This window comes from Neophocaena asiaeorientalis, unplaced genomic scaffold (assembly GCF_003031525.2).
Source record: "Neophocaena asiaeorientalis asiaeorientalis breed wild unplaced genomic scaffold, Neophocaena_asiaeorientalis_V1.1 scaffold125, whole genome shotgun sequence".
NCBI classification, from domain to species: domain Eukaryota; kingdom Metazoa; phylum Chordata; class Mammalia; order Artiodactyla; family Phocoenidae; genus Neophocaena; species Neophocaena asiaeorientalis.
This window is the reverse complement of record NW_020174425.1, coordinates 132,384-157,873: the sequence shown is the minus strand read 5'-3', so window position 1 is coordinate 157,873 and position 25,490 is coordinate 132,384. Positions and strand designations below refer to the sequence as shown.

General features: G+C 40.9%; 1 protein-coding gene across 1 annotated transcript in view; it reads left to right on the top strand.

Moving 5' to 3' along the window:
• The window catches only part of SLC35F1 (solute carrier family 35 member F1), a 156,712-nt gene extending 133,480 nt beyond the window's left edge, over positions 1-23,232 (top strand). The window contains exon 7 of the mRNA XM_024756667.1: positions 19,927-23,232. Within this exon, the coding sequence (XP_024612435.1) occupies positions 19,927-20,151 (225 nt within the window). The 3' untranslated portion in view covers positions 20,152-23,232. The remainder of the gene's footprint in view (positions 1-19,926) is intronic.
• Positions 23,233-25,490: the final 2,258 nt, after the last annotated feature.

Sequence of the window (25,490 nt, the reverse complement as noted above, 5' to 3'; positions counted from 1 at the left end):
TGAAATACCCAGGTGTGAGAGCAATGAATGTTTAGACTTGCTTTCCCCCTGCCTGGAAACTCAGTACAGTGTCTTTTGAAGTTTCCATCTTGCAGAATTAGAGTAAGTGCTTTCATGGGTGGAAGGGAGTGCTTCCCAGGCAGCCATTCAGGAACCCAGGCTCCTTCCATCTTGTGGCTCTGCCATCCTCTGATGCAGGGATCAACAAACTATGAACTGTGAGCCAGCCTCCTGGTTTGGTAAATATAATTTTCTCAGAGTACAGCAACGTCCATTTCTTTGTATGTTATTCATGGCTGCTTTTGCCCTACAACAGCAGCACTGAGTAGTTGTGACAGAGACTGTGTGACCTACAAGCCAGAAATATTTACTATCTAGCCCCTTAAGAAAAAGTTTGCCTGCTCCTGGGCTAGGCTCTTGGAGTCCTCTTCAGGGCTCGCTGTAAGACAGCCTAGAGACTTCTATGGCTGTGTCTGGAGTGATGTATATAACCTCCTCCTCACTCTATTGGCCAGAACTCAGTCACATGGCCACAGTCTATTGCAAGGGAGGCTGGGAAATGTAGTCAAGCTGTTTGTGCGGGAAGAAAAGAAAACAGGTTTGTTTAGTGAATGAGTAGCCAGTATCTGCCATATTAGCAATTTCCATTTACCAGAAATATTGAAAGGATTAGAGAAGTTGGGGATAAATTGTGCGGCAGGTCCAGAATTACAGCCAGAAGTCAAAATTCCTTCTACATGAATCTATTCATAAATTCCACATCACAAACAGATATTCTGAACTCATATCATCAGGACAAGCTGTAAGGAAAAATGGAATGAGCTAGAAGTGTTGCAGAAGTTTCATATGGAAAGGCTTGTGTTTGGACTGGAACACAGCCAGGAAAAAACAGCTAGCTGTCTTCCAAGAGAATGCATGGGATGTGTTTGTCATCAGGGTGCATAGCCTGGCCCCCTCCTGCACAGTCAGACACCTAATTTTGTCAGCAGACCTGTATGGATCCATCTCCCATGGATGACCCAAGCACATGGAAATCAGAGCATCAGTTTGCTGAGATAAAGAACAAAGATCAGCTCAAACATTGTCTTGCCTAAAGCTGAGACATCACTCTATACATCTCCAGGGGCTACTATAGATGGAAGATTTCTTTTAAACTCTATACTTAAAGTTTTGAGAGTTTTTATCTATTTCCTTCCATGAGGGATGATTGATATTATCCCTTCTTCATTTCCTGACTTCTGTTGTACTGTTTTTATGTTGTCAATTATTTTAGTAGTTAATTTCTATCAGTATAATCCCTATGGTTTTAAAGCCTATATTTCCATACTTACTACATTTGCTATACCACCAGTCTCTGAAATCCAGGCTCTTTTCTGAATTCCTTGTCTTGATTTTTCTCTTATTTGGCTGGATTTCATCACTATTGGTATCGTCAGGAAGCAGGGCTGCCATGCATGGTTGTCCAGGCTGTCCACAGTGCAATTTGTCCATTTATAAGGAATATGTTTCAGCAGATGGTCAAGTGCCTTGAAGAGGGGAGACTTTATAGTCACTGCAAAAGTGCCCCTGGGCTAGTGGTGGGTCTGTCAGGAAGTATTCTCTGCTTCCTTGAAAATATGTCTTACGTTTGTATTCAAAGGAGAACTTTTTTTAGGTAACACTTTCTTTTTCTCAGAGCTTTATAGCTATTGAGAGGTTTTTTGTTTTAAAAATTGAGCACTGCACCCAGTCCTTTCCAATCTTTTGAGTGACTGGATTTTGTCATTAAGGAATTTGGTTTTATTTTTTCCCCAAGAGTTCACAAGTGTGGTATCTCTGGGTTTTCTTCTGTTTGAGAATGTCTCTGATGTCTTTACACTTGTAAGTCAACTTGGTCCATGACCTGTCCCACTCCCAGGGGTACAGTTCCTTGGTGGCCTTGAAACTGCTCCCCCAGTTCACCCCAGAGGCCCAGATAATGGCAAGCCCCAATTCCCCTGCCTCCTTGAGAATAAGAGGAAGAAGGGAAAGGTTTTTTTTTCCTAAGAATGTTTCGTTGACTTTTCCCTGAGTTTGCCTAATCACCACTTAATCAATTCTCTCCAAATTGGAGAGAGAGCTGAAAATATCTTCACCAAAATGTGAACACGAGTCCAAGGGCAGGCAGAATGACAGAGTTGTCACAAGCCTGAACCCAAGTTCTGGAGTCAGACCACCTGTGTGTGCATTTCAGCTCACTCCCTACCAAGGGGCCCCTACCTTTTTTTTTTTTTTTGCGGTACGCGGGCCTCTCACAGCTGTGGCCTCTCCCTTGCGGAGCACAGGCTCCGGACAGGCAGGCTCAGCGGCCATGGCTCACGGGTCCAGCCGCTCCGCGGCATGTGGGATCTTCCGGGACCGGGGCACGAGCCCGTGTCCCCTGCATCGGCAGGCGGACTCTCAACCACTGTGCCACCAGGGAAGCCCCCGGGGCCCCTACCTTTTTTGTGCCATGTGTCCCTTTGGCAGTCTGATGAAGCCTGAAGACCGCTTTTTCAATGTTTCTAAATGTCTAAAATAAAATATGTAGCATTACAAAGCAGGCTGGTTGTATTAAAATGAAGTTATCAAAGTATTTTTAAATGTGATGTAATAGTAATATACAAACCACAAGATCTGGAAGCACATCTAATAACTATTATCATTTCAAAGCAGTGACGAGTGTAAGCAATATTTGGAAGCATCTGTGCAATTGTAGTGTGATATAAAAATACATGTGGGGCTTCCCTGGTGGCGCAGTGGTTGGGAGTCCGCCTGCCGATGCAGGGGACATGGGTTCGTGCCCCGGTCCGGGAAGATCCCACATGCTGCGGAGCGGCTGGGCCCATGAGCCATGGCCGCTGAGCCTGCGCGTCCGGAGCCTGTGCTCCGCAGCGGGAGACGCCACAACAGTGAGAGGCCCGCATAAAAAAAAAAAAAAAAAAAAAAAATACATGTGATTTCTATTGCAAAAGAGCCTATGGTACAACAATACTAATGTAGCTCATTGCTTACATTTATGACAAAGAAGTGTTAAATGTCAGCTAGAGGTCAATGAAATTAAAAATCCGGGTTTCTTGTCCAGGTGTGAAGACCCTCTGAATTCTATACAAGAACCCCTGATGCTACCAGGGGCAAAAGTTACTTAATTTCTCTCAACCTTAGTTTCCCCATCAGCAAAATGGGGGTCACAATAGTGGATACTGTATAACTGGTAGCATTAGGGGTCCTTATAGTAATGAAATAGTGTGTGTCAATCACCTACTGTAGCTGGCACAGTGACCACTCAATAAATAGCGCCATTATCAAGGACGGTAGACTTTTGAGTGCTTCTATTTCATGCTCTTCACTTAAAAGTATTGGATAAATTATGTATTGCTGAAACACTATATGAGCATTTGTTATTTTTATAATCATAAAAAAATTATTTTCAGTTCAGAAATACATACGGCTAGCAATCCCCTCCAATAAAAAGGAAATCTAAATACGAATCTCTGCCATTGAAAAATGGGACAAAATTGCAATGAGACTCTGATTAGAAGTTTCTAAGTGGTTTATTCTTGGTTTTAATTGACAAACATGGACCCAAAATTAAAGGGTTTCTCTGTGTTTGTTTTCCTCGTTCTTTTTACAAAACTAAAACTCTTCACTCATTACATTGCTAAGCACCGACTTAGTCATATGCTTAGTTTCTTCCTCATTTAAATATATTTTGGGATGTGGTTCTATTTTTTAAATAAATACATTGTAAGCCATTCTGTGGGGCCTCATTTAGCAATCTAACTCAATGCAACTTGAACGTAAATTTTGGCTACCAGTATTACATCCGGTTCCTTCTTGATGCTCCATAGAACCAGGCATTTTCATGCAGGAGTGGAGCTATTTCCCATTGCTCTGGAAGTCTCAGCAGTTAGGGATTATGTTGGTGTTGCCTTTGTGCACTACCCAGTCGCAGCTTTAAATGAAAGGACAGACCTTATGTACGAAGTAAGTTCTAAGCTCAAGACGACAGGGGCCATGCATGTCTCCCTCTCTGCTGGATCCCTGATATCTGGTACAGGGCCTGGCATGGTAGTTGTTCAGCAATTATTTATTCAATGAAAGGCTTATTTCTACAAGAAACATTAAAGGTTAAACTTCAGTTTTCTAAGCTGAATGTTATCTAGGAATTTTCACATAGGATGCAGAAAGCTTTTGATTGATATGGACTCTTTACATCTCAAGTTGACGAAACCTGCTGAAAAGTTCAAAATTTAGATCCCACAATAGCAAGTCACTGTTTTGATTCACTCTTTTTTTTTTTTTTGCTGTACGCGGGCCTCTCACTGCTGTGGCCTCTCCCGTTGCGGAGCACAGGCTCCGGACGCGCAGGCTCAGCGGCCATGACTCACGGGCCCAGCCGCTCCACGGCATGTGGGATCCTCCCGGACCGGGGCACGAACCCGCGTCCCCTGCATCGGCAGGCGGACTCTCAACCACTGCGCCACCAGGGAAGCCCCCTGATTCACTCTTTGCATTGATGGATTGCTTAGGGAACATCTCAAGGGAACATGGGTATTAGAAACCAGTTCAATGCCATAATAACTGTATACATTGTCATGGGAGACAGGAAGCATGGAACTCACATCAAGGTTGAAAACTGGCTAAGACATTTATTCTATTTACAGAAAAAAATCATATCTAATATTCAGATTTATTGTTCATAAGTCATCCCACAGTAAAATTGTGAAATGTCTTTATCACATACTGTATTTCTGTATCTATATCTGTATTTGTTGATGTGTCTACATCCACAGGGATCCACAAACAGTTCTGTAAAAGATCAGACTAGAGATATTTCAGGCTTTGCAGGCCAGACAGTCTTTACAGCCACTCAACTCTGCCATGGACATGGCTGTCTTCCAATAAAACTTTATTTACAAAACCAGGCAGCTGCCAGATTTGTTAGTTTACTGACCCCTGATGTGGACTGTAATTGTCCTTGCAAACTTTTCCCTAATCTTCAGCACCAGGAAACAACCATTTCCTCTGCAGAGTGTATCATTAACAAAGCTGCTGGAAGCTCTACACAGAATGCTACAGATTTTTTTTGCACTTCAAGTGCATGGACTTGTTTTCAAAGCTAATCGTAATCATTTCTACGCAGCTTTAGAGTAAGTGGAGTATCCGCCTCCTATTTGAGTTCTTGGTGGCATCTAAGGCCACATCTGTTAGCTTTGTTATAAGGGTATCTGTGGCATGCATACGATACAGTGAAACGTCTTCAGTTTATTGGTTAAATTGTTTTCATTTTACGTAAAGGAATGAGTGGGGTGCCAATGCAAAGCAACAGTCCTGAGCTAAGATGGATATTAAAGCCATAGCTTACAGAGAAGGAGGAAGCAAAGCCATCTGGAGACAGGGAGCACATCCTAAACTGATTTTCTGCATACTGTATGCCCCAGGAGAAACAACAATATCAGATAATAATAATAATACTATCCAATTAACTTTCCCAGAATCACGTGTCCGGAGAAAACCATTGTATATATGCACGGGTTAATTTGACAATAAAGAAGGTCGTTTTCCAAGTGACATATGTCCTCACAGCTTAAGTGACTTCTCACCATCTCCCTCAAGACAATATACTGAGAGAGACATATAGAGACATATAGATGGGTATATCAATTCCTGGATGTCAAATTTAGGGGAAACCTCTAGATTTTTATTTTTAAAAAAATGTGTTTGTATAATAGTAACATAACCCAAAATTCACATTTTTTGCAACTCCTAAGACATTAGATAATTTAATTTTTAATAATAGGTACAAAGAAAAAGAAATGAACAGTGTTGAATGTCTGTCACATTTTTTATAGCACTTCATGGATTTCAAGTATTATACAATTCTGGGAAAAAGTAATAATAATGATGTAAGATTTTATGATGGAATAACCAAATATTCTGGGCCTGCTGCCAATACTTCTCAGTGATATTCTGGAATTAAAAAGTGAGTGTCGAGGGCTATTTAAGAAGGTGGCAGCTACTTATCCCGTTCTGTGGATGAAGAGTGTCACTGGCCTTACCAGTAAACAAAGGATGTAGCAGCCATCAGGCCATCAGCCACTTCAGCCAAGACTGTGCACCCTGAGGGGATTCAGGATGGAGAAAAACAGGGTACTGACCCTAGATAGTTAAGGTGCATATCAAAGGAACGATTTCCATGAGTCCAGATTCTCGCATCTTCCCATACATAGAAAACACTAAATTCATTAACTTGAGATGTTTGTTTTTCTTTAATTAGCAGAAATCTTTTGATGTTTAACTACCTAGTTTGTTTTTGCAAAACTCCTGTATATCCTGGCTCCTCCCTTACCTGTTAGGAATACTCCCTTTTATAGCTGTCTGAGAACTTGTCTCCTGGGCTTAAGTCCTCAGGAAATTCTCCAAATAAAACGTAATTCTTAACTTTTAGGTAGTGCATTTTTTTTCAGTCTACAGACCAGACTTCTTATTTAGAAAAAAAATTTATTAGCCATTGAAACCATAATATGATTTCTTCCTTGACAGCTGCCACATCAAGATATTCTTTACAATAAATTACTCATCCATTTATTTCATTTTTCTGTCTCTCTTGCCACCAGCAGGTGCATGTGAGAGAAGGAAATGAGGAATTCCAATATGGTTGCAGGAGAGTTCATTTTTCATTTTGTCAAGGGGTTTCCCCCTCCTGCAGCCGGGATAATATTTCTTGAAGATTGTACATTTCTATGAATTGAGAAAGAACAGCTTCCAAATTCATCAACAATCCATTAAAGTTGTTCCAAGATACGTGGAATTAAATAGAGTTGAGCCCCACTCACCCCTGTACAATAAGAGATATGGATTGCCCTAGAAGCTTGAATATAGGGAATGGAAGAAACAAAAAGAGTTACGCTGCAGTGCAGTTAACCAAGCATTTAGGAGATGGGAAGAGAATTGGGTGGAACCTCTGGGTGCTGTGTCAGCTGTCACTACAAGACAAGCCCTAAGTTCTCTGTTAGACCTGCGCACACCTCCCACGTCCTCAGTTCCAAGTCGTTCATCGCAGCGCTTCGTGCTTCTCTGAGGGGCTGGTTTTCTGAAAATGAAATGAGATGATACACATGAAAATACTTTGGAGGAAGTAGACCACAGCTTTGTTTGCTATCTAAGATTATCAGTCTTAATTTAGAATTGTTATGAAATGTACCTTCCTAAATATGGTTCTCATCTTAGAACACTTCTCAGGTTGCGAGAAAGGAGACCAATTGGCAGGAATTATACCTACGACACCACGCAGTGTATGCTAGTGCTATAGAAGGTGTTAAGAGTAAATCCTCTCCATTAAAAAGATGATATGTGACAATAGGACAATAAACGCACCATGAGAAATGCTTAGAAGAGAATCACATACTCTCAGAACAGTCAGCTTCAGCAATTGAGATTCTTAATTTCTCTCTTCTTCGCTCCCCACGTTTACTCCATCAGCAAATTCTATCCATCCTCCGACAAAATAGATCCCCTTCTGTTTCTACTGCCATCATCTTGGTTCAGAATACAACCATCTCTCACTTAGACCATTTCAATAGTCTCTTGGTCTTTCTGCTTCCACGTATTCCTCTTGTCAATGAAACAATGTTGCCTGCCCTATCCGAAAACAAAGGATGTTGCATCACATCACAGTCATCACATTACAGCCACGGGACTCAGGATAGAAACAGGATGAACCTAGAAGTCAGCCACTGCAGCCACCCCCCACGGTGCACTCTGAGGAGACCCAGGGTGAGAAAGTACAGGACACTGGCCCGAGATAGCTGGGGTGCATATCAAAGGAACGATTTCAGTGAGCCCAGACTCTTGCATCTTTCCATACACAGAAAAGTGCTAAATTCCTTAACTTGAGATGTCTGTTTTCTGTAATTAATAGTAATCTTTTGATGTTCCAACTACCTGGTCTTTGTTGCAAAAACTCCTATATATCTTGGCTCTTCCCTTAGCTCTTCAGAGCAGTCCCTCAGAGCTGTCTGAGAGGCTGCATCCTGGGTTTAAGTGCTCAGTTTTGTCCGCCAAAGAAACATAATTCTCAACTTTTAGGTGGTGTGTTTTGGTTTTTTTTAGTTGACAGTCTCTACAGTTAATCACCCACCAGCAGCCGGGGGGATCCTTTTAAAACACCAATCAGATTATGTTCTCTTCTTCTGAATACCCTTTACTAACTTCTCTTTCACTGCATTTTGAGCAAAATTTAGATGCCCTGCTGACCTCTAAGGGCCTGACAACTTTCCTGAGTGCCTATGTCCTATGGCTCTATTGACTGAAAAAAATGCACCACCTAAAAGTTGAGAGTTATATTTTATTTGACATTCTTAGGACTTCAAGCCTGGGAGACAGCATCTCAGATAAATGCTGAGAAAACTGTTCCAAAGAGGAAGGGGGGATATAGGAGATATAGGAGTTTTTGCAACAACAGCAGTCTTTCCCACAGTCGTATTACAGATTAAGTTCTTCAAGTTAGTTTTAGTCTGTCTCCCACGATAGACTGGAAACTGGGAACAGAGTTATATCCATTTTATTTGTCACCGTACCCCCAGCACATTATGCATAATAGGAACTCGGTAAGCATTTCTTGAAGGGATGGATATGATATTTAGGGGGATAATATAGGGTCTCAGATCATGGTTAAGCTCAGTTATTAAATGAATAATTACTGAGCTATTAGTTACTGCGTCTATTACTAATAGTTACTGAGTCTATTAGTTTCATAGGGCTGCTGTAACAGATTACCACAAACTTTGGTGGCTTGAAACAAACAGACATTTGTTCTCTCACAGTTCTGGGGTCAGAAGTTTGAAATCAGTTTCACTGGGCCAAGACTAAGGTTCAGCAGAGCCATGTTCCAACTCGAGGCTCTAGGCTCTAGAGAATCTGTTCTTTCTTCCAGCTTTTGTTGCTGCCAGCATTCCTTGGCCTGTGGCTCTATCACTCCAGTCTTTAAGGCCAGCATCTTCAAATCTCTCTTCTCTGTCTTCACATCCCCTTCTTCTCTGTGAGTCTAAAACCTTCCTCTGCTCCCTCTTGTAAGATACATGTGACTGCATTTCAGGCCCACCTGAATAACCCAGATGTATTAGTCTGCTCTGGCCACCATAACAAAATACCATAAGCTGGGTGGCTTGGACAACAGAAATTTGTCACACATTTGAAGGCTGGAAGTCCCAGATCAGAGTCCAGCAGGGTTCAGTTTCTGGTGAGGGCTCTCTTCCTGGCTTGCAGACGACTGCCTTCTCACATCTTCGCGTGGCCTTTCCTCCGTGTGTACACATGAGGGGGGCACAGGGCAGTGGGAGAGAGAGCTCTCTGATCTCTTTTCATAAGGATACTAGTCCACCTTTATGACCTCATTTAACTTTAATTACCTTAATGGAGGCCCCATCTCTAAATACAGATACATTGAGGGTCATGGCTTCAATATACAAATTTGTTGGGGAGGGGTACACAATTCAGTCCATAGCACCCAGGATAATATGTCATCTCAAACTCCTTAATCACATCTGCAAAGACCCTTTTTCCAAATAGGGTAACCAACATTCACAGGTTCCAGGGATTAGGATGTGAATGTACTTTGGGGTCCACTTTAAAGCTTAGCACAATGAGGAAGCAAAATTAATTGCTAAACTTACATATACTCAGGGCTGCTCAAACGTGATTTGTGTCAATGGGGAGCAGTTGCTCAAAATTAATAAACAAGGTAAAGCAGAATAGGAACTGATGAGGACTTATATAATTATCATTGTAAGAAAACTCAAGATAAATATGTCCAGACACTGAGCCTATAAGCCAGGGGGTTATTATTTGCATTGCCAAAAAAGCCTTCCTCTCCAGATGGATTGATTGTCTCTTAAGTTGCCAATTCTATAAATGCATTTTCAGTTCAACTTGATTTATGCTGAAGTTTTCAGAGAGGGCTATTGAGGAAGGTTTTTTATATCTATCTTTGCTTTAGCATTTACTTCTTGTGATATAAAGATAACAATATAGCTGACATTTATTGAACATTTACTATGTGCCAAGAACTGCACCAAAAGTTTTATACATGCATTTCATTTAATGCTCACAAAAGTCCCATATGGCAGGTACTATTATTATCCTTTGTTAACTGATGCATGACCAGAGGTATAGAGAAGTAAGAAACTTGTCCAAGACCATAGCAAGGAGGTGGCAAACAGGTATGCAAACCCCAGCATTCTGACTCTAGAGCTTGTACTGTGACCCACCACTTGATATTGCCTGGAAAATATCATTAAACACTCCATTTCTAAAACTTGCCATGGAGAGAAATTGTTACGAAAGTTTATATCAGCATCTAGCCCTTTAATATAACAGATTTTTGTGTTGTTAATAGTCAGGGTTATCCAGAGAAATAGAACCAATAGGGTGTGTGTGTGTGTGTGTGTGTGTGTGTGTATCTATCTTTATCTCTATCACTACATAGTCCTATCTATCCATCTTCCAATCTAGAGCTAGAGAGATAGAGAGATGGATTTATTTTAAGGAAGTGTCACATGTGATTGTAGAGGCTAGCAAGCTTGAAATCTGGAGGGCAGCCTGGCAGGCTGGAGTCCCAGGGAAGAATTGGTGTTGCAGCTTGAGTCCAAAGGCAGAATTTCTTCTTCCTTGGGGACCTCAGTCTTTTTCTCTTAAGCCCATCAACTGATTGAATGAAGCCCATCCACATTATGGAGGGTAATCTGCTTTACTCAGAGTCCACTGAGTTAAATGTTAATTTCATCTAAAAAATATCTTCACAGCAACCTCCAGACTGATGTTTGACCAAATATCTAGGCACTATGACTTAGCCACGCTGACACATAAAATTGACCGTCACAGGTCTACGTCTTCTCAACCCGGCACCCATATACACATCTCCTTAAATCATACTTAATCTCAAAATAAAGACAATAACAAGATGGTACTTTTGCCCAACATGATATAACTAGCCTGCACACAACTGGAAACACACTAATCTTTTCCCTAGAAAAGGATGCAAACATCTTGGGGGATGTTCACTCTTCTCGATGTCCTGTAACTTAAATACTATGGTGTAAAATCAATACATCTTATCTGATAAGGGGATAAGAGAAGGGAGAAAACAAAGATATTTTATACACACACACTGACAACCATATTAATAACAAGATAAGGAGTAAATACTCGTGACAATTACAGTCCTCATTTCTGTAACTGGTCATGCTGCTGTAGCTGGTACTTATAACTACCTTCTTCCAGTACCCGTTCTCTACTCCACTTGTCGTCAGCGAGTACCTCAGCCAACCACGTGGTTCTTTACCTGGTGGGGTGACCCAGCCTTCATTCCTAAAGAGTCTGAGCCATTAGTATTCCTGCCTGGATTGGGTTGTTGAAGGTTTCCATTGACTTCAATCACAGGCCATGGTAATACAAAGAGATGCCTAGGAGATCTGTAATCCAGACGTTCTCTTACCTCCATCATGAAGTAGCAGCACAATTTCCCCTTGGTAACCGAGGCTGACCACCCCAGCACAGTGACAAGAACTCCCTTCTTTGTTCATTGAGAAGCACGAAGAGCCCAAAGTGGCTGGGTGCCAATCTTAACTTTCACTTCGGTGGAATCATTGTGTGTCTCCTGGTGAAAATGTTCCTCCCTTTGGAACTAAGACTCTTAGATCAGCAGAGCATAAGGTTGCAGTGACAGGAAGCAAAATTTTACCAGTGGATCACTAGGAAAAAGTGAATGGTGCCACTCCCGTTTCCATCTCTTGATTCCACTGTAATGGAACAGATGTTCTTTGAGGTGTACTGAGCTGCAATACTATCACTTCCATAAATTAAGATCCTTCACCTGCTTTAAAATTCAGTCCCTTGCAAAATCACTCCAGCCCAGTGTGTACCCCTGTGTTGTGTAGAGAGAAAGTAGATCTCATGTGATGCAAGAGTCCAAACATGAGAGTGAAGGCCACTGCTCGGTGTACCTCACACACAGATGTTATCCTTCCTTGACTAGTGATAATAAGAACCAGTCGTGGGAAGGAGACATACATGAGCCATCGAATGGCCTTTGTTGTAAGTGAGCCTATAATTAAACATTCCCACAGACTAGCCCCCTTTTATTCCACTTCCGGCTTGGCTATGAAGGTCTTTTGCTGGATGGCAGAGAATAGAAATCTGCATGAACGAGGATTTCTAACAATTCATCAAACCAAGTGAAAAGGTCTGTTTGTCATATGAAAGATAGTGGCAGGAATCCATTTTTAGCTCCTTGTTGCTGTACTCATGTGTGAAATTACCACAGGGGAAGATACTTGCCTGTAAAAGAACCCTTATTGGCCTTAGATGTGATTGGCTGCACAGAATATACTGCCAGATGAATTGGTTTTGCAAACCAAACAGAAGGCCTCATAAACTGAACTCAGATGGCAAGGGGGACGTAGCCTTGCCCCGAGTGACGGTGTCAGGCCACGGAGAGGCAAAGGCCCTGGTTGCTGCTTCTCTCCTTAACAGTATGATATTTGGAGGATAAGTTGTTTCCCAAGTTTTTAAATCTTAGTGATATCTTGGTTTTCTGATATGGATTGAGAGACCATTTGGCATTTGGACTAAGGTACTCATTGATTTATTTTCTGTCTCAATTAGATTAGCATGAATTTGGGATTATTTCCTCTCTCCTAATTGGAGAAAGAATGTGGAAGGAGGCGTGGAGGTCAGTATTCTTAGTCCCTAAAAACAACCAATTTCAGTGTCTGTCGATAGATTGTGTGCCATGCCCACATTTGATATTTTCCATGCTATGACTTAGGAAAAAGAAATATTGCACTATTTAGCCAGAGAAATTTAGCCCCTTTTTATTTTCTTAAAAACAAAAAAGAATGAAGAAAAAAGAGGAGGAAGAGAAATAAGAGGAGATAAGACTAGGAGACAAAGCAATAATGAGGCAGGTCCAAAGAATTTGAAAAAGCTTGGGCCTCTGAGGGGAATTTATTTCCAGTTCAGTAAACTCAGAAGCAGAACTTTTGCATTTTTAATGCCCTTAAAAGTGATAAAAATGATCTTGTTAGGTTAGTGCAGAGCCAAAATTAGGAGGTCAGGTACCAACTTGTTTATGTCTATGTTTCTGTGGAGTCAGGTCTGTCTAGTCTCCTTGCCCTGAATAGCAATTGACTCAGATTCAGCAGCAATAGATCAGGACCAGGCAGAGCCTTTTGTCACAGGATCCCACCCAGGCCACAGCTTACAGCCTGCCCAGCAATGACCAGCTTCCTCTGGTCTTCTTCCTCTGGTCTTCTTCTCCCCACCATTCCATTCCCAGGTTCAAGGTGTGGTCCACAGCCCTCTTATACTCACACGGCTGCTGAGAGACGTGTTTTCATTGGTGAGCTGTCCTCTCCCTCCCGGCCCAGGACACTCAGCAGACTGGCTGTGATCCACAGGGTCCACCTTTCAACCCACATATCAAGTGGGGACCCAAGAGACCTTGGGGACCCAAGAGACCTTGGGCTCCCCTTTTAGTTACAAAATCCAATTTTACCTACCCATAATATTTGGACTTAAAAACTCCACGATGGCAGCATTATCTTTAATTATGATTGATTCTTTTTTTTTTGAAGAATTAATGGATTGATTCTTTTTTCTAATTTATTTATTTTTGGCTGTGTTGGGTCTTCATTGCTGCGCGTGGGCTTTCTCTAGTTGCGGTGAGCAGGGGATACTTTTCATTGCGGTGCTAGGGCTTCTCATTGCTGTGGCTCCTCTTGTTGCGGAGCATGGGCTGTAGGCATGTGGACTTCAGTAGTTGTGGCTCCTGGGCTCAGTACTTGTGGCATGCGGGCTCTAGAGCTCAGGCTCAGTAGTTGTGGCACCCGGGCTTAGCTGCTCCGCGGCATGTGGGATCTTCCTGGACCAGGGCTTGAACCCGTGTCGCCTGCATTGGCAGGTGGATTCTTAACCACTGCGCCACCAGGGACGTCCCATGATTCATTCTTTTAATTGGTATTTTGCTTAACTTTGTCACTGATGTGTCTTTAAATTACCCTGGTACCTAAGATCTCCAAACTGTGTAATCTGATTCTGTTTGAAACAGAATTGGGCTTATTTATTCCTTTTAGTCTAGAAATCTTGGTTAGATGTGCCAGTTGATTTGGCTTTATACGTGCATTTTATATCATGGAATGTGGTAGTATAGGGGAGAAGATACTTTGTTTTTCACTGCAGAGTATTCAGGACAGTTTCCCAAATTTAATTAAAAGTCTAATTTTTCCCAGGCATAACTTGCTGCTGAAATTGCCAGGCCAGTCCCTCTACATGGAAATTCTTCCCAGCAGCTCTTGAACCTCACCTTTACCAGCCTGTGCATATAACCTTGGGAATGACCAGTCACTGCTTTCATGGTTCTTCTTACCCATGATTGCATTGACTTCTGAAGCAACTGCTAAATTTGTAGACTCCCAGACTCTACCTTCTTAGATGTTTTCTGCTAAAGAGTTTAAAATGTGGAAAGGTTTGATTACATCTGTGTCTGTTTAAAAGAATAAAATTGAATAAGAACTAGAAAGGAAATCATTATTGTGGCCACATGTCCTTTGTATACGTGAAATCCTTCCACGTCAAAAGCCATGTCTTAAGGCAAATTAGAAATATCCTTGAATTCATTTCTGAGAAGCTTCCTTATGCAGTTGAGAGACCAGTTTCAACTCCTTTGCTCACCTGCTATACATGAGAAGCCTTCAGGGGTGGTGTTCTTTCAGGCTACTCAGCTTCTCTCAAGAAAAGTTCAGAAGGCGGATCCTATCAGGTCAGCAGTAGTGGCTCATAGACGTGTGTGTGTGTGTGTGTGTGTGTGTGTGTGTGTGTGTGTCCACTAAAAGAGAGAGACAGAGAGAAAAATACATGCTGGGTAAATTTAGAAAAGAATTATACAGGGGAAGGGGACTCTCCAAGTTTTTCAGTCCTGTTTCCTCCTAGCTATTGAGAAATTTTCTTTGCCTGTATCTTCTTTCTAATTTGACCTTATTTTCTCCCTCCTTCCAATTGTATTTTCTCTGAGCTTCCTCAGCTCTCCAAGTTAGACCTAAATTGGATTTAAATCTAAATCTCCGCTTCTTCTCAGACAACTTCAGGAGCTTTACCCAAGTCTCAGTCCCCTGAACCCCACTTTCCTAGGAAACCCACCAACTGCTCTTTTCCATGTCTTTCTTCCACCTCTCACAAGCGACATCGTTTCTGATTCCAACGAACCTTTGTTTTTTTTGGTGACAGAACTGCCATACATCTCTCTTTAAGAACTAAGAGAATCTTTTAACTTTTCATTACCTATTAAATCAAAATTAGTTCTGGTCATTAATAGGCCCAAGTGGAGTCACTGAGCAAAAGCAGCCAGTCTAACATCAGGAACCTTGTAAGAGCCATGTCACACAGAGGCATACACCGTAAAAGGCCTCTTTTAACGTGCCCTCTCCGGGAAAGAAGGAAAAACCAGGCCCTCCATGTAGAGGCAGTTCACATTCAGTGAAAGTAGAGCTTTAACCCACAGTCACTTCATGCCCTACCTCACGCCTCTCTGCGGTTGCCCACGTTCTCCTCTGCTTACCCCTGCCATCTTTTAGTCAACCCAAAAAAGAATACCTCCCTTAAAAACTGCCCTCTTCCCCACATAATATAGTTGATATATTTATAAATATACTTTGAAATGGCTTTCAAACCATGTGGTTTTCTACTTGTCTAGATTTAGGCCCATTAAAGTCATTCGTTTATTAAAACTCGACTTAGATGTTTAATACCAAAACTAAAATGAAAATTTGGTCTGTCCCTAACTGATGTGCTGAATGTCCCATTAGCTAACTAGTAATTATATTGAGATGCCAGCTGGCTAAGAGCTAGGTTTCATCCCTAGTTGGAGGTTAAAGAGCTTGGTACAGATTTATCATCAGTCTTCCAAGCCACCCCATTCTGAATAATGGCTCGTGTCCCAGTCATTTTGCTTTAAGCAACTCGCAGACGTTCTCCTTATGTACAGCAACTGCTTTCTGATCCTTGCTAGCAGTGAGACCCGTCAAGATGGAAAAAGGCAAGAGAAAAGTCAGTAGTGTGTACAGTGGGGTAGTGAGAAAGGGTGCATCCTTTTTCAGCTTCTCAAAATTACAAGTCAGATAAAATGCAGGCAAAAGTGCAGCACCGAACACACAGTATCTTCTGATGGGCTACAGTTGACTGTGGTGAGGACCACGGAGTACACTTCAGACAGCAGCCCGTATTCTTAAAGGGAGGCAGCAAACCTCTACCTGAAACTCACCTTATCTGTCACCAGGAGATGGCTTTCCAGGAACTAGGCATGAGTATTTCTTTGCAGTAAACAAATTAAGCAGCCTAGAATATACAGAATTTTTGTTTGATCGATTGTTTTTTTTAAATAATTGCCCTGTCAGGATAAGTGCAGCTTCCAGAACTGAGGGTCATCCGATTAGTTACCCCTGTTAAATTTTCTATTTTCTTGTCAATCTATAAAGAGGAGAAAAGTGAAACTTTTTCTTACTTTTTAAAATACAAAGCCTTTCTGTAATTATTTTTAACATTCAATATTTCTCCAGATTAATCTAATGCTTGCGTTACTGCTCCCATTTTGGGTTTGCGTGTTAAATGAAAACTTTCTCTACCGACTATTAATAAAACCCCTTGGGTGACTTCCAAGATGACTCTGTCATATAAAATTCCATTCTGTCTGTATTTTGAACAATTTTAGAGTGAATTCTGTATGATTAAATGGAAATGCATTGTACGTAAGGTATGTGTTGTCATTCTAAAGCTGTGTCCCAGGAAAACAGTTTGTAGTGGTTTTATCACTCAACTTGATAGTTCCATGCCCCAAAAATGATTGATTCAGGTATTATTTTTTACACTGACAAAGGCATTAGCTTTACAAAAAATGGCTATTAAAATCTTTGTCATATTGATCAAGTCAGAATATAGGAGCCAAAATTAGAAATTGAGGGGAATTCAAACCCTTCTCATACCCTGTATCAGATCCTTTCCTGTCTCTACATTATTTCAGTTGCCAAATCCTGTCCACCCCAAGTTTATGGAACTTCCTCTGCCAGTCCTCTGGTCAGCAGCCTACAATCTTCTACCCAGACTCTTGCCTTCTACATTGTTCCTCCCAATTCATCATCACTCTCCTCTAACTGATCACAGGTTTGAAGATGACTTTTGGAGTCAATGATTAAGGATCAGTGCTATGACTTCCCTTTCAAGGAGTCTTTGTTTAGCATTTCATGTATGAGCGATGACGTTGGATTGAGTTGAAAGCTAAAACATTTGAAATACACTATTGGTACAGGCTGATTTTTTTATGGTTTCTTTCCTTATTATGAAACTTTAATTAAATTCATTCAAAATGTAAACAAAGAGCAAATAACACTTAGTAGATGCCTACACTCTGCCAGGCTCTGCACTTGACACCGGTCAAGAAAGACAGAGTCCCGTAGTCAAGGGACTATAGGAGAAAGGCAATTTCATCAATGATTATAGAAGAGTATTGTAACAGTCTTATATGTAAGGTCATTGATGATAAGATAGTGCTGTAATAATAATAACAATGGAGCCAATGTAGGTTGAACACTCACTGCAAGGTAGGCAGTAGGATGAGTGCTTCACGTGCTTTACCTAATTTTATCTTTATAACAACTCTATAGAGTAGGTACAATTATTATCCCCACTGTACTGATAAGGAAACTTGGACCTTGAAAAAAGTTGTCCACAATGACAGCCAGAGAGGAGTGGGGCTAGATTTGAATCCTGTTTGTGGTTATAATGCAGTTCTGATCTCAGAGCTAGGCTCCAGATGTGCAGGCTCAGTAATTGTGGCTCACGGGCCTAGTTGCTCCGTGGCATGTGGGATCTTCCCAGACCAGGGCTCGAACCCGTGTCGCCTGCATTGGTAGGCAGATTCTCAACCACTGCGCCACCAGGGAAGCCCCCAGAGCCCCCATTCTTAATCTCTCGGCCTTCATCTGCTGCAACAGGGGCGGCCTCACACCCAAGACCTGAAAAGTTCTCACTGGAAACTGGAGGTGCATGAGGGGATTTTTGAAAATGAGAGTCATTAACAAAATATTTGAAATGTTGCTCATGTTAGGAACAAACTCATTTCATTTGCCAAAGTTTCAGGTAAAGGATGAAGCTCTTGCATGTAGAACTTCAGGAAGCAAATCTGGGGGTAAATAAGTTTTCTGAGATCATATACAGCAGTCCTGAGTTAGTGGTTTTCTTTTGCTACCATTTTGTTTGACAAACAAATTCATAAAGAAAAAAATTATTTTCACTGGGAAAAACTGAATTAATCAAGCTAATTAAGTGAAGCTGTTACAAGCTGAGTCTAGTATACAAATCCATCTGAGAAGGTATTATCATATGAGTGTGAAGGATAAAGGACTTGTAGGACAGGGTGAGGAGTGCTGTAGAAAATCAGAAAGTGATCTTTAGTCTTAACTACCTTGCTGTTGCTAAAGAAAGAGACAGAGAGACAGAGAGGTAAAAAAAAACAAAAAACAAAACATCATAGCAGGAACTTTTAACCACAGGAATATTTTTTCTAAGTGCCATTTTCAAAACCGCCTTTCCTATTATTAAGCATAATAGCCACCTTTTAACTCTTTATTATAACATTGCAACTTAACTTTATAGACTCTCTGGATCCTTTTCCTGTTTTCCTTTCTTCCAGCTTCCAATTAATTTTTGTCTTTTTTTTTTTTTTTACCAGTTTTTAGTTCTTTGACAGTATGAGCATAAAAAATAAAATAGGAAAATCAAATTGATCCTTTTTTCCCAATGGATGCAAGATGTAGTCAAGACTGGGACAACAGCTGTCAACTACAATGGGAGTTGGTAGGCCATAAGTGCATTGCCTTGTTTTAATCTATCTGTACCTCTGTTTCTCCACTGAGACTATTAAGTCCTTGATGGTAAGGACCGTATGTTTTCATTTCTCTTTCCCCAGCACATAGTTCAAAGTTTAATACAGAGAAGACATAGAAGAAAACTATTGGTTGAACGAAGGAGTGAATGAATGAATGAAACAACAGAAATGGCAACACTCATACTGTTACCTCCCTCTCCCCCACTAACTAACTACTCAAGTAATTCCAGAATAACTACTCAAGAAGGCCCAGAAGGTGTAGTTTTTTTCAAAAACATATGTAAATTCTCGGGGAAGTTGTATACACCAATATTTTCTTTTTTTTTTTTCACCACAAAACTCTATATGAGTTGTTGAGCAGTAGTTTAGGAACAGAACACTATATAGCCATCCCTATTTGGTTTTGTTTTTAGATTAATGGAGCAAGAATGAAATGTTATACTATTTCTTTCTATCCAAGGATAATCTAATCTTGCAAAGACAGTTACCAAAGTCAATAACAATTCCTACTCAGAAGACAAATAGTGTCTGAATTGGATTAAGGTGAAACAAAAGTGCCTGATGCAGCTGTGTCAGTGAGGGACTCAGTGTTTATGGCTTCATTACAACCTTAAGTGGAATATCTCTATTTCTTCCGTGTTTAGTGAAGTCACAAACAACCAACTCTTTGTTGAGTGATATTGGAGAGTATTTGCTTTTAACTTGTATTTTAATTCGTGATTAACTAACTCTCTCTCACATCAGGTACTCAGAGATGGGTGCTTTAGGGAATATTAGCTGAGTGTTCCTCTGTGTTAGCCACAGAGTCAAGAAAAAAGATAAGGAGAGTCAGTAAGACCAAGACAGGGTAGAAGAGAACATTCACCTTCCATCAAGATCCTTGGCCGACTCATCAAGCTGCCTGTCACGGCTCCGCTCCCGTCTCTGTGCCTCATTCATGGGTAAGTGCTTCTGCTCTGGCCGCTAAGTGACTTGGCTGTTGTGTTGTTTAGTTTTCAGGACTTTATCTCCTGTCTTTCTTCACCATCCTCCTCGGCCTGGTGCTCTACTCCTCCACCTCCACATACATAGCCCAGGACCCCCGCGTTTACAAGCAGTTCCGCAATCCTTCGGGACCCGTCGTGGACTTACCAGCCACAGCTCAGGTGGAGCCTTCAGTCACCTATACCAGCCTGGGCCAGGAGACTGAAGACGAGCCCCACGTTCGTGTGGCCTAGGACGACACCCTCCCAGCCCACTGAGGACACCTCCGCGGCCGTGTGTCCGCCCGTCATCTCTGTTTTGTACATAGAGAAAGGTATTTATTAGGTGCGGTTTACACAGGTGGACTGCAAGGTAGCGAATCTGAAAGCCTGTAAAAGGCATAAGCTAAACATCCCTGGAGACACGGGCTCTGATCCACCTGACCTGGGGAGATGCCTAGCTAGTGTGTATCCGGGTCACAACCCCCCTGCATTAATTACTGTGAAAATGTTTGAATCAAAAGCAAGTATTATTGTTTGTATTATTACGGTTACTGTTACTACACCGACTTCCAGGAGGAGCTTTTGTACTCCTGATGGGAACTCTCACCAGACCCACTCACATGTAGTTAACATCAACCCCACTTTTCTATGGCGAGTCACTTTTTAAGAATCACACTTTATTTTTGTGCGCAGTCTCTGAGTGCTGCATGCCACAGGAGCTCCACCCTATGGCGCTTCCTTATCCTAGGGACCTGGGGGCTCGCAGTTTCCTCTGTTACCTGTTGGATTGCCTGCTCAATACGTATTTTGTGCTGTGACCCTTGTGGGGAGTGGCAACAGACCATATAATTCTCTATTCTAGGAATAGATATAAAACAAACATTTTAGCCTTTTTATATTTCAGTCTCTGATTCCTCCAGGCCATTGCCTTTCTGTTGTGCCACAAGATTCTGCTAATCAAGTCCCTGTAATAACAGGATAAGGAAAGTTCCGTTTCTGCGGCTTATGGGAAACCCCAGAAATAATATTATTTGTGCTTAGGGCAATACATTTTTTTAATCTTTCTGCTCCTCCCTATGTTCCCTCTTCAAAAAATATATTGGTTTTCCTTTTTCCCCCTAGATTCCTTTAGTGATAATATGGAAATCAATCAAGGCATTGGAAAAAGCCATGGTCCTCTGCCCTCTTGTGTGACACCCTTTTTGAAATACACCAGCATGGGAAATTACCTTTACTGTGGAGTGTCACTGGTTGTTTGTTTGGCCTCCCAACAAAGTCAGGGTGCTGGTGTGGAACAGTCTCTGACGAGAGTTTGATTGAACTGGCCATTTTGTTGTGGTAAAAATGCCACCAATGAAAAAGTCTGGCACTGTGGTCATATTTGGCATCCATTCAATAGCGGAATATATCACACAACATCCTTATGGATACAGAGAATATTACAGGGTCCTGATAAGGCTTTGAGGGGTGTGTCACCGGTCTAATTTTGTTGCCCTTAAAATAGCCCTTTCTTCAAACACAGAAAATCAAGAAACACCACAAACCTCTATGATTTACAATAGATTCTACATGTCAGTATGTGCAATAGTCTTTACCTTTGGCTGGCTTCAATACGATTCGAAAAGATCCTCGATAGAGTTACAGGGTTTGTAAAGGGAAAATAAATGTTTGGGGCAATTCAAATCAATACATCTTAAGCAAGCAAAGCAAAACATCAGAGGGGTCTCTCTCTGTAAGGTAGAGAACAGATCGCAGCTTAGTCAGGATTTCCGTAGTAGCCTGAACAAGGCCTAAATACAGCTGGCAGAAGCATCCCATGCTGTCCGCCAGCACCCATGTGACACTTCTGCCTGCCCTCTACCCCAGGACAGGTAGTCCTGCCCTTGGAGTTGGAGCAGACAAACTATCTTTTCTGACATGCAGATTTTATGCTCATCTCTGTTCAATCCCCTTAGAAACACGTTTTATTTTCAGTGAAAAAAAAAAATCACCATTAAAGCTATATCAAGTTAAAAGAGCTTTGCCAATGTTTGCTCTCAGCTACCTTTTAAACCAATTAAATACCTTTCTCTGAATATTTTGTCCATTCAGATCTGAAGACCTTTAAAGACTGTGGTTTTATTTTTGTGTTTACATTCCTTTGGTTTGCATAATTTGCTTGATTTATTGCATTCTTAGTATTTATTTTAAGCCAAATGTTTTAGTCTTTTTTATTCATTTTTATGACACTAATTTGTAGACGCTTAGTAAAGTCTTATGAGAAATAAGTGGATGAAAGTATTTCCAAGTCGACTCGGTGGACTGGGAATTTTTTTCAAATTTAAATTTCAAAAGGGTTTGCAAATCAGTGGATGGCTACAAGTTGCCATCTGAATTATTTTCTAGGATATTTTAATTGACTCCACTGTATGGAAACCAAGTGTGAATGTTAAGGTGAATTCACTGTATACCCTTCACCACCCAATGTCCTTGTACACAAGATTTTCATGTCACTGGGGTAGCTCACTGTGTTGGTTCTTCTCCATTTAGAAAGGCTGATAACGTACTGAATTGTCTGAGATCAGGAGTTCCAGACTGACCCTTCTGGGAAAAAAGAAAATAGCATGAAACAAACTCTTTTTCCGTGTCAAAACATCGATCCTTTGGGAGTGGGGTGGGAAATGGGGGTAGGACATCATAAACTCTAGCTGTTTGAGTTTCTGAAAGTTCATAACCTCAGTAGACACCAGCAAAAATTTCAGCTTTTCAGTCCACCACCAACCACTCTCTCCTCCACAAATGAGACTTTAGCAATTTGTCTAGAATTTGGTTGGGTAAGCAAACCTTAGCTCTCCTAAGTGGTGGTCCTCACTTACTCAATGACAACTTGCACTGGGGATACTGCTCGCCTTGGTTACACTTTCCCACAGCTCCGAACTCTGAAATACACAACCAGGTAGAACAAGCAATGGACAAATTTGCACCACTGTGTCCCATGAAAATGTTTCAATGTTTAGTTTAGGTATTGCTAACTTGTGCTATTAACCTTTTGACAAGCAGTGTAGTATTGTTTGTTTTGGGTTTGTTTTTGATTTGTAACCATTTAGTAGTCCCCAGCTAGCTACCAGTACAGATTTTACCCCATGGGTAGGATTCTACTGTCAAGCCACGTAACAAAGCACACTAATCCAGACACTGCAAATGGAAAATATGAACCAAAAAGGAAATTGACACCGATAAGTTGAACAAACTCTCCATTTTTGATATTTGCATGCTCCCCTATGGACTGGCTGTGGCAATGTAATGCCTGTATAATGTTTTCAAATAAAAATAAATGCTTTATGAAAGCACAGAGTTCTTGGTTTTCTTGAGTGTTTGTCTGCACTATGACAACCAGGGAAGCAGTTCCTGTGGGATGCTAGAAATAGCAACGAAAGTAGATAGCAGGGTACATGTCAAAATAAAAACCAGAAAGAAAATATTTCCAAATTAGGAAGGGCACAGTTGGTCTCAGAGCTGTAGCTTTGAAAAGCCAAATTAAACACATTTGTAATTTGCAAAATTAATTATTTATCTAGGTACTTAAGGAGGCTCTGGGGCTACAACCTCCAAGCCCACATTTAAAACACATGTAGGACAATTATAAATTTACCCCCAAGAAACAATTTCCCATAAAGAAGAAAGTTTTGTGTAAGCTGCCCTCGGCACAACGCCAGACACAAAGAAAGAGCATTAACAGTTATAAAGCAGGACTGTTTTTGTTTCTGCTCTGAACTTACACAGCATCTTGTCATGGTCACTTCTCCACTAACTGCAGTCACCCAGTAATTTTAAGTACCGAGAAACGATTGTATATAAATTTACATGTTCTTGTCATTTATGTTCATAATCAGACCTCAAAAATTAAATGAGCTAAAAAGACTGTGTGTCCGAGTTATATATTTAAAATCTTAAAAGAAAAACAGTCACTTTTCAAGGAAAAAAAGGAGCGAGCAGTGGCACACAGCCTTTATACAGGGCTCTTAAGTAGAGATCCGTTGTGACCTGCTTTTATAAGTAGAACAGTCCTGCACTTCACATAAATAATTTGTTTAAACAGCGTGATTCAGTTTAAAAAAAGTTTTTTCCTTGAGAAATGTAACTCTTTCTCTAAAGTATTGTTTATTTTTCTTTAGTAAACTCTTTGATCATAGATGAAATACAGTTGAACTTCAACTCAGTCTGTGTCTAAGTGTCCAACAATTCTAAATTATTGGAGTCCACACAGTATACCTAATAAACATATGTCATGTTTAGTTTGTCTTCCCAGTGAATTATCATTTTCTTAAGAGAAAGAATTGGGTTTCCTAAATGCTTGGAAGTTCTTGCAAAGGGAAGCTAAGGCAGTACTTGAATGGTTTTTGTGATTATTAGCATGAAGAAAAAGAGAAACAAGTAAAATTCAGCAAGTGAGCTGTAAGTACTGTATTGTCTTGATGTTCCATAGGAAAACAAATTGAATATCTGCAGTAATAGGGACTGAAATCAAATCCAGCTGATCTATTTTCAGGCCCCACGAAACACCTTGCTCATGGAAGGCTCTCACATCTTTTTTTTTTAATGGAATCTAACTTCTAAATCAGAAATACAAAGTACAAGTCTAAGATATTCTATTACAAAATATTCCCCTTTTCCTTCTACAACTAAGTACTTTTTTCTGTAAAATTCCTGTTCTTGGAAAGAAAGGCATCACGAGGTCCAATTAAACCACCCTTGAATTTTTAAACAAACCCTTAAAATGTCAGTCTACTCCTTCAGGTTGACCCTGGGATAAAAAACAACAAAGTGAAGTTCTTTTTTCACTTACAAATAGTGTTTTTGAATGCATAACATTGTTTCTTAATTATGTACACTGATCTTTCTTTTTTCTTTCTTCTCTTCCTTTTTTCTTCGATTTTTTAAATTTTTCTTTTTTCTTTCTGTGAACATAAACAGAGGACTCATTCTGGGCCACCTACTCAGTCTCTGTCCTTTATTCTCTATGTGGTCAAAAACGTTTAATTCAAAAAAAATTATAATACAGCTGGAAAGCCCCACACCTACCAGATGGCCTTTCATTAGTGCCTGAAAGGACAAGGCATTGTGTGTCACTTTTTAGACAGCCAGGCAAGTCGCCTCCAAACGACACTGCAACCTGATTAACAGGGAAAACTAATGATCAGAGTGGGGAGGTCCCTGCGAATAGACTAAAATCAGGGCCTTCCATCTGGATAGACAAAGGCCTGGTGTAATATGACTAAATCAATAAAAGCATGAAAATGAGCTTGTTCACCAGGCCTCAGCGTTAGAGCTGGGAACCATCCCATAATGCTTGAAGGATAATTTCAGGATGGATAAAGATAAATATTACTTTTTACACAACGGGGAGTAATCTTCCTGAACTCATTACCCCACAGTGATCGCACTGGCTGAGAATGTGTTATGTCACCACATAGATGAGAATGCTACAATCAGGCAGTAAATAGGCTGTGTAATTCATTATCCAATCCGTCAAGCAGGCACTCAGTAATTATGCCTGGACAACAGGTCCACAGACTCAGTCTGTTGCAGGCGAGCCTGGCTGTGTGGTCACA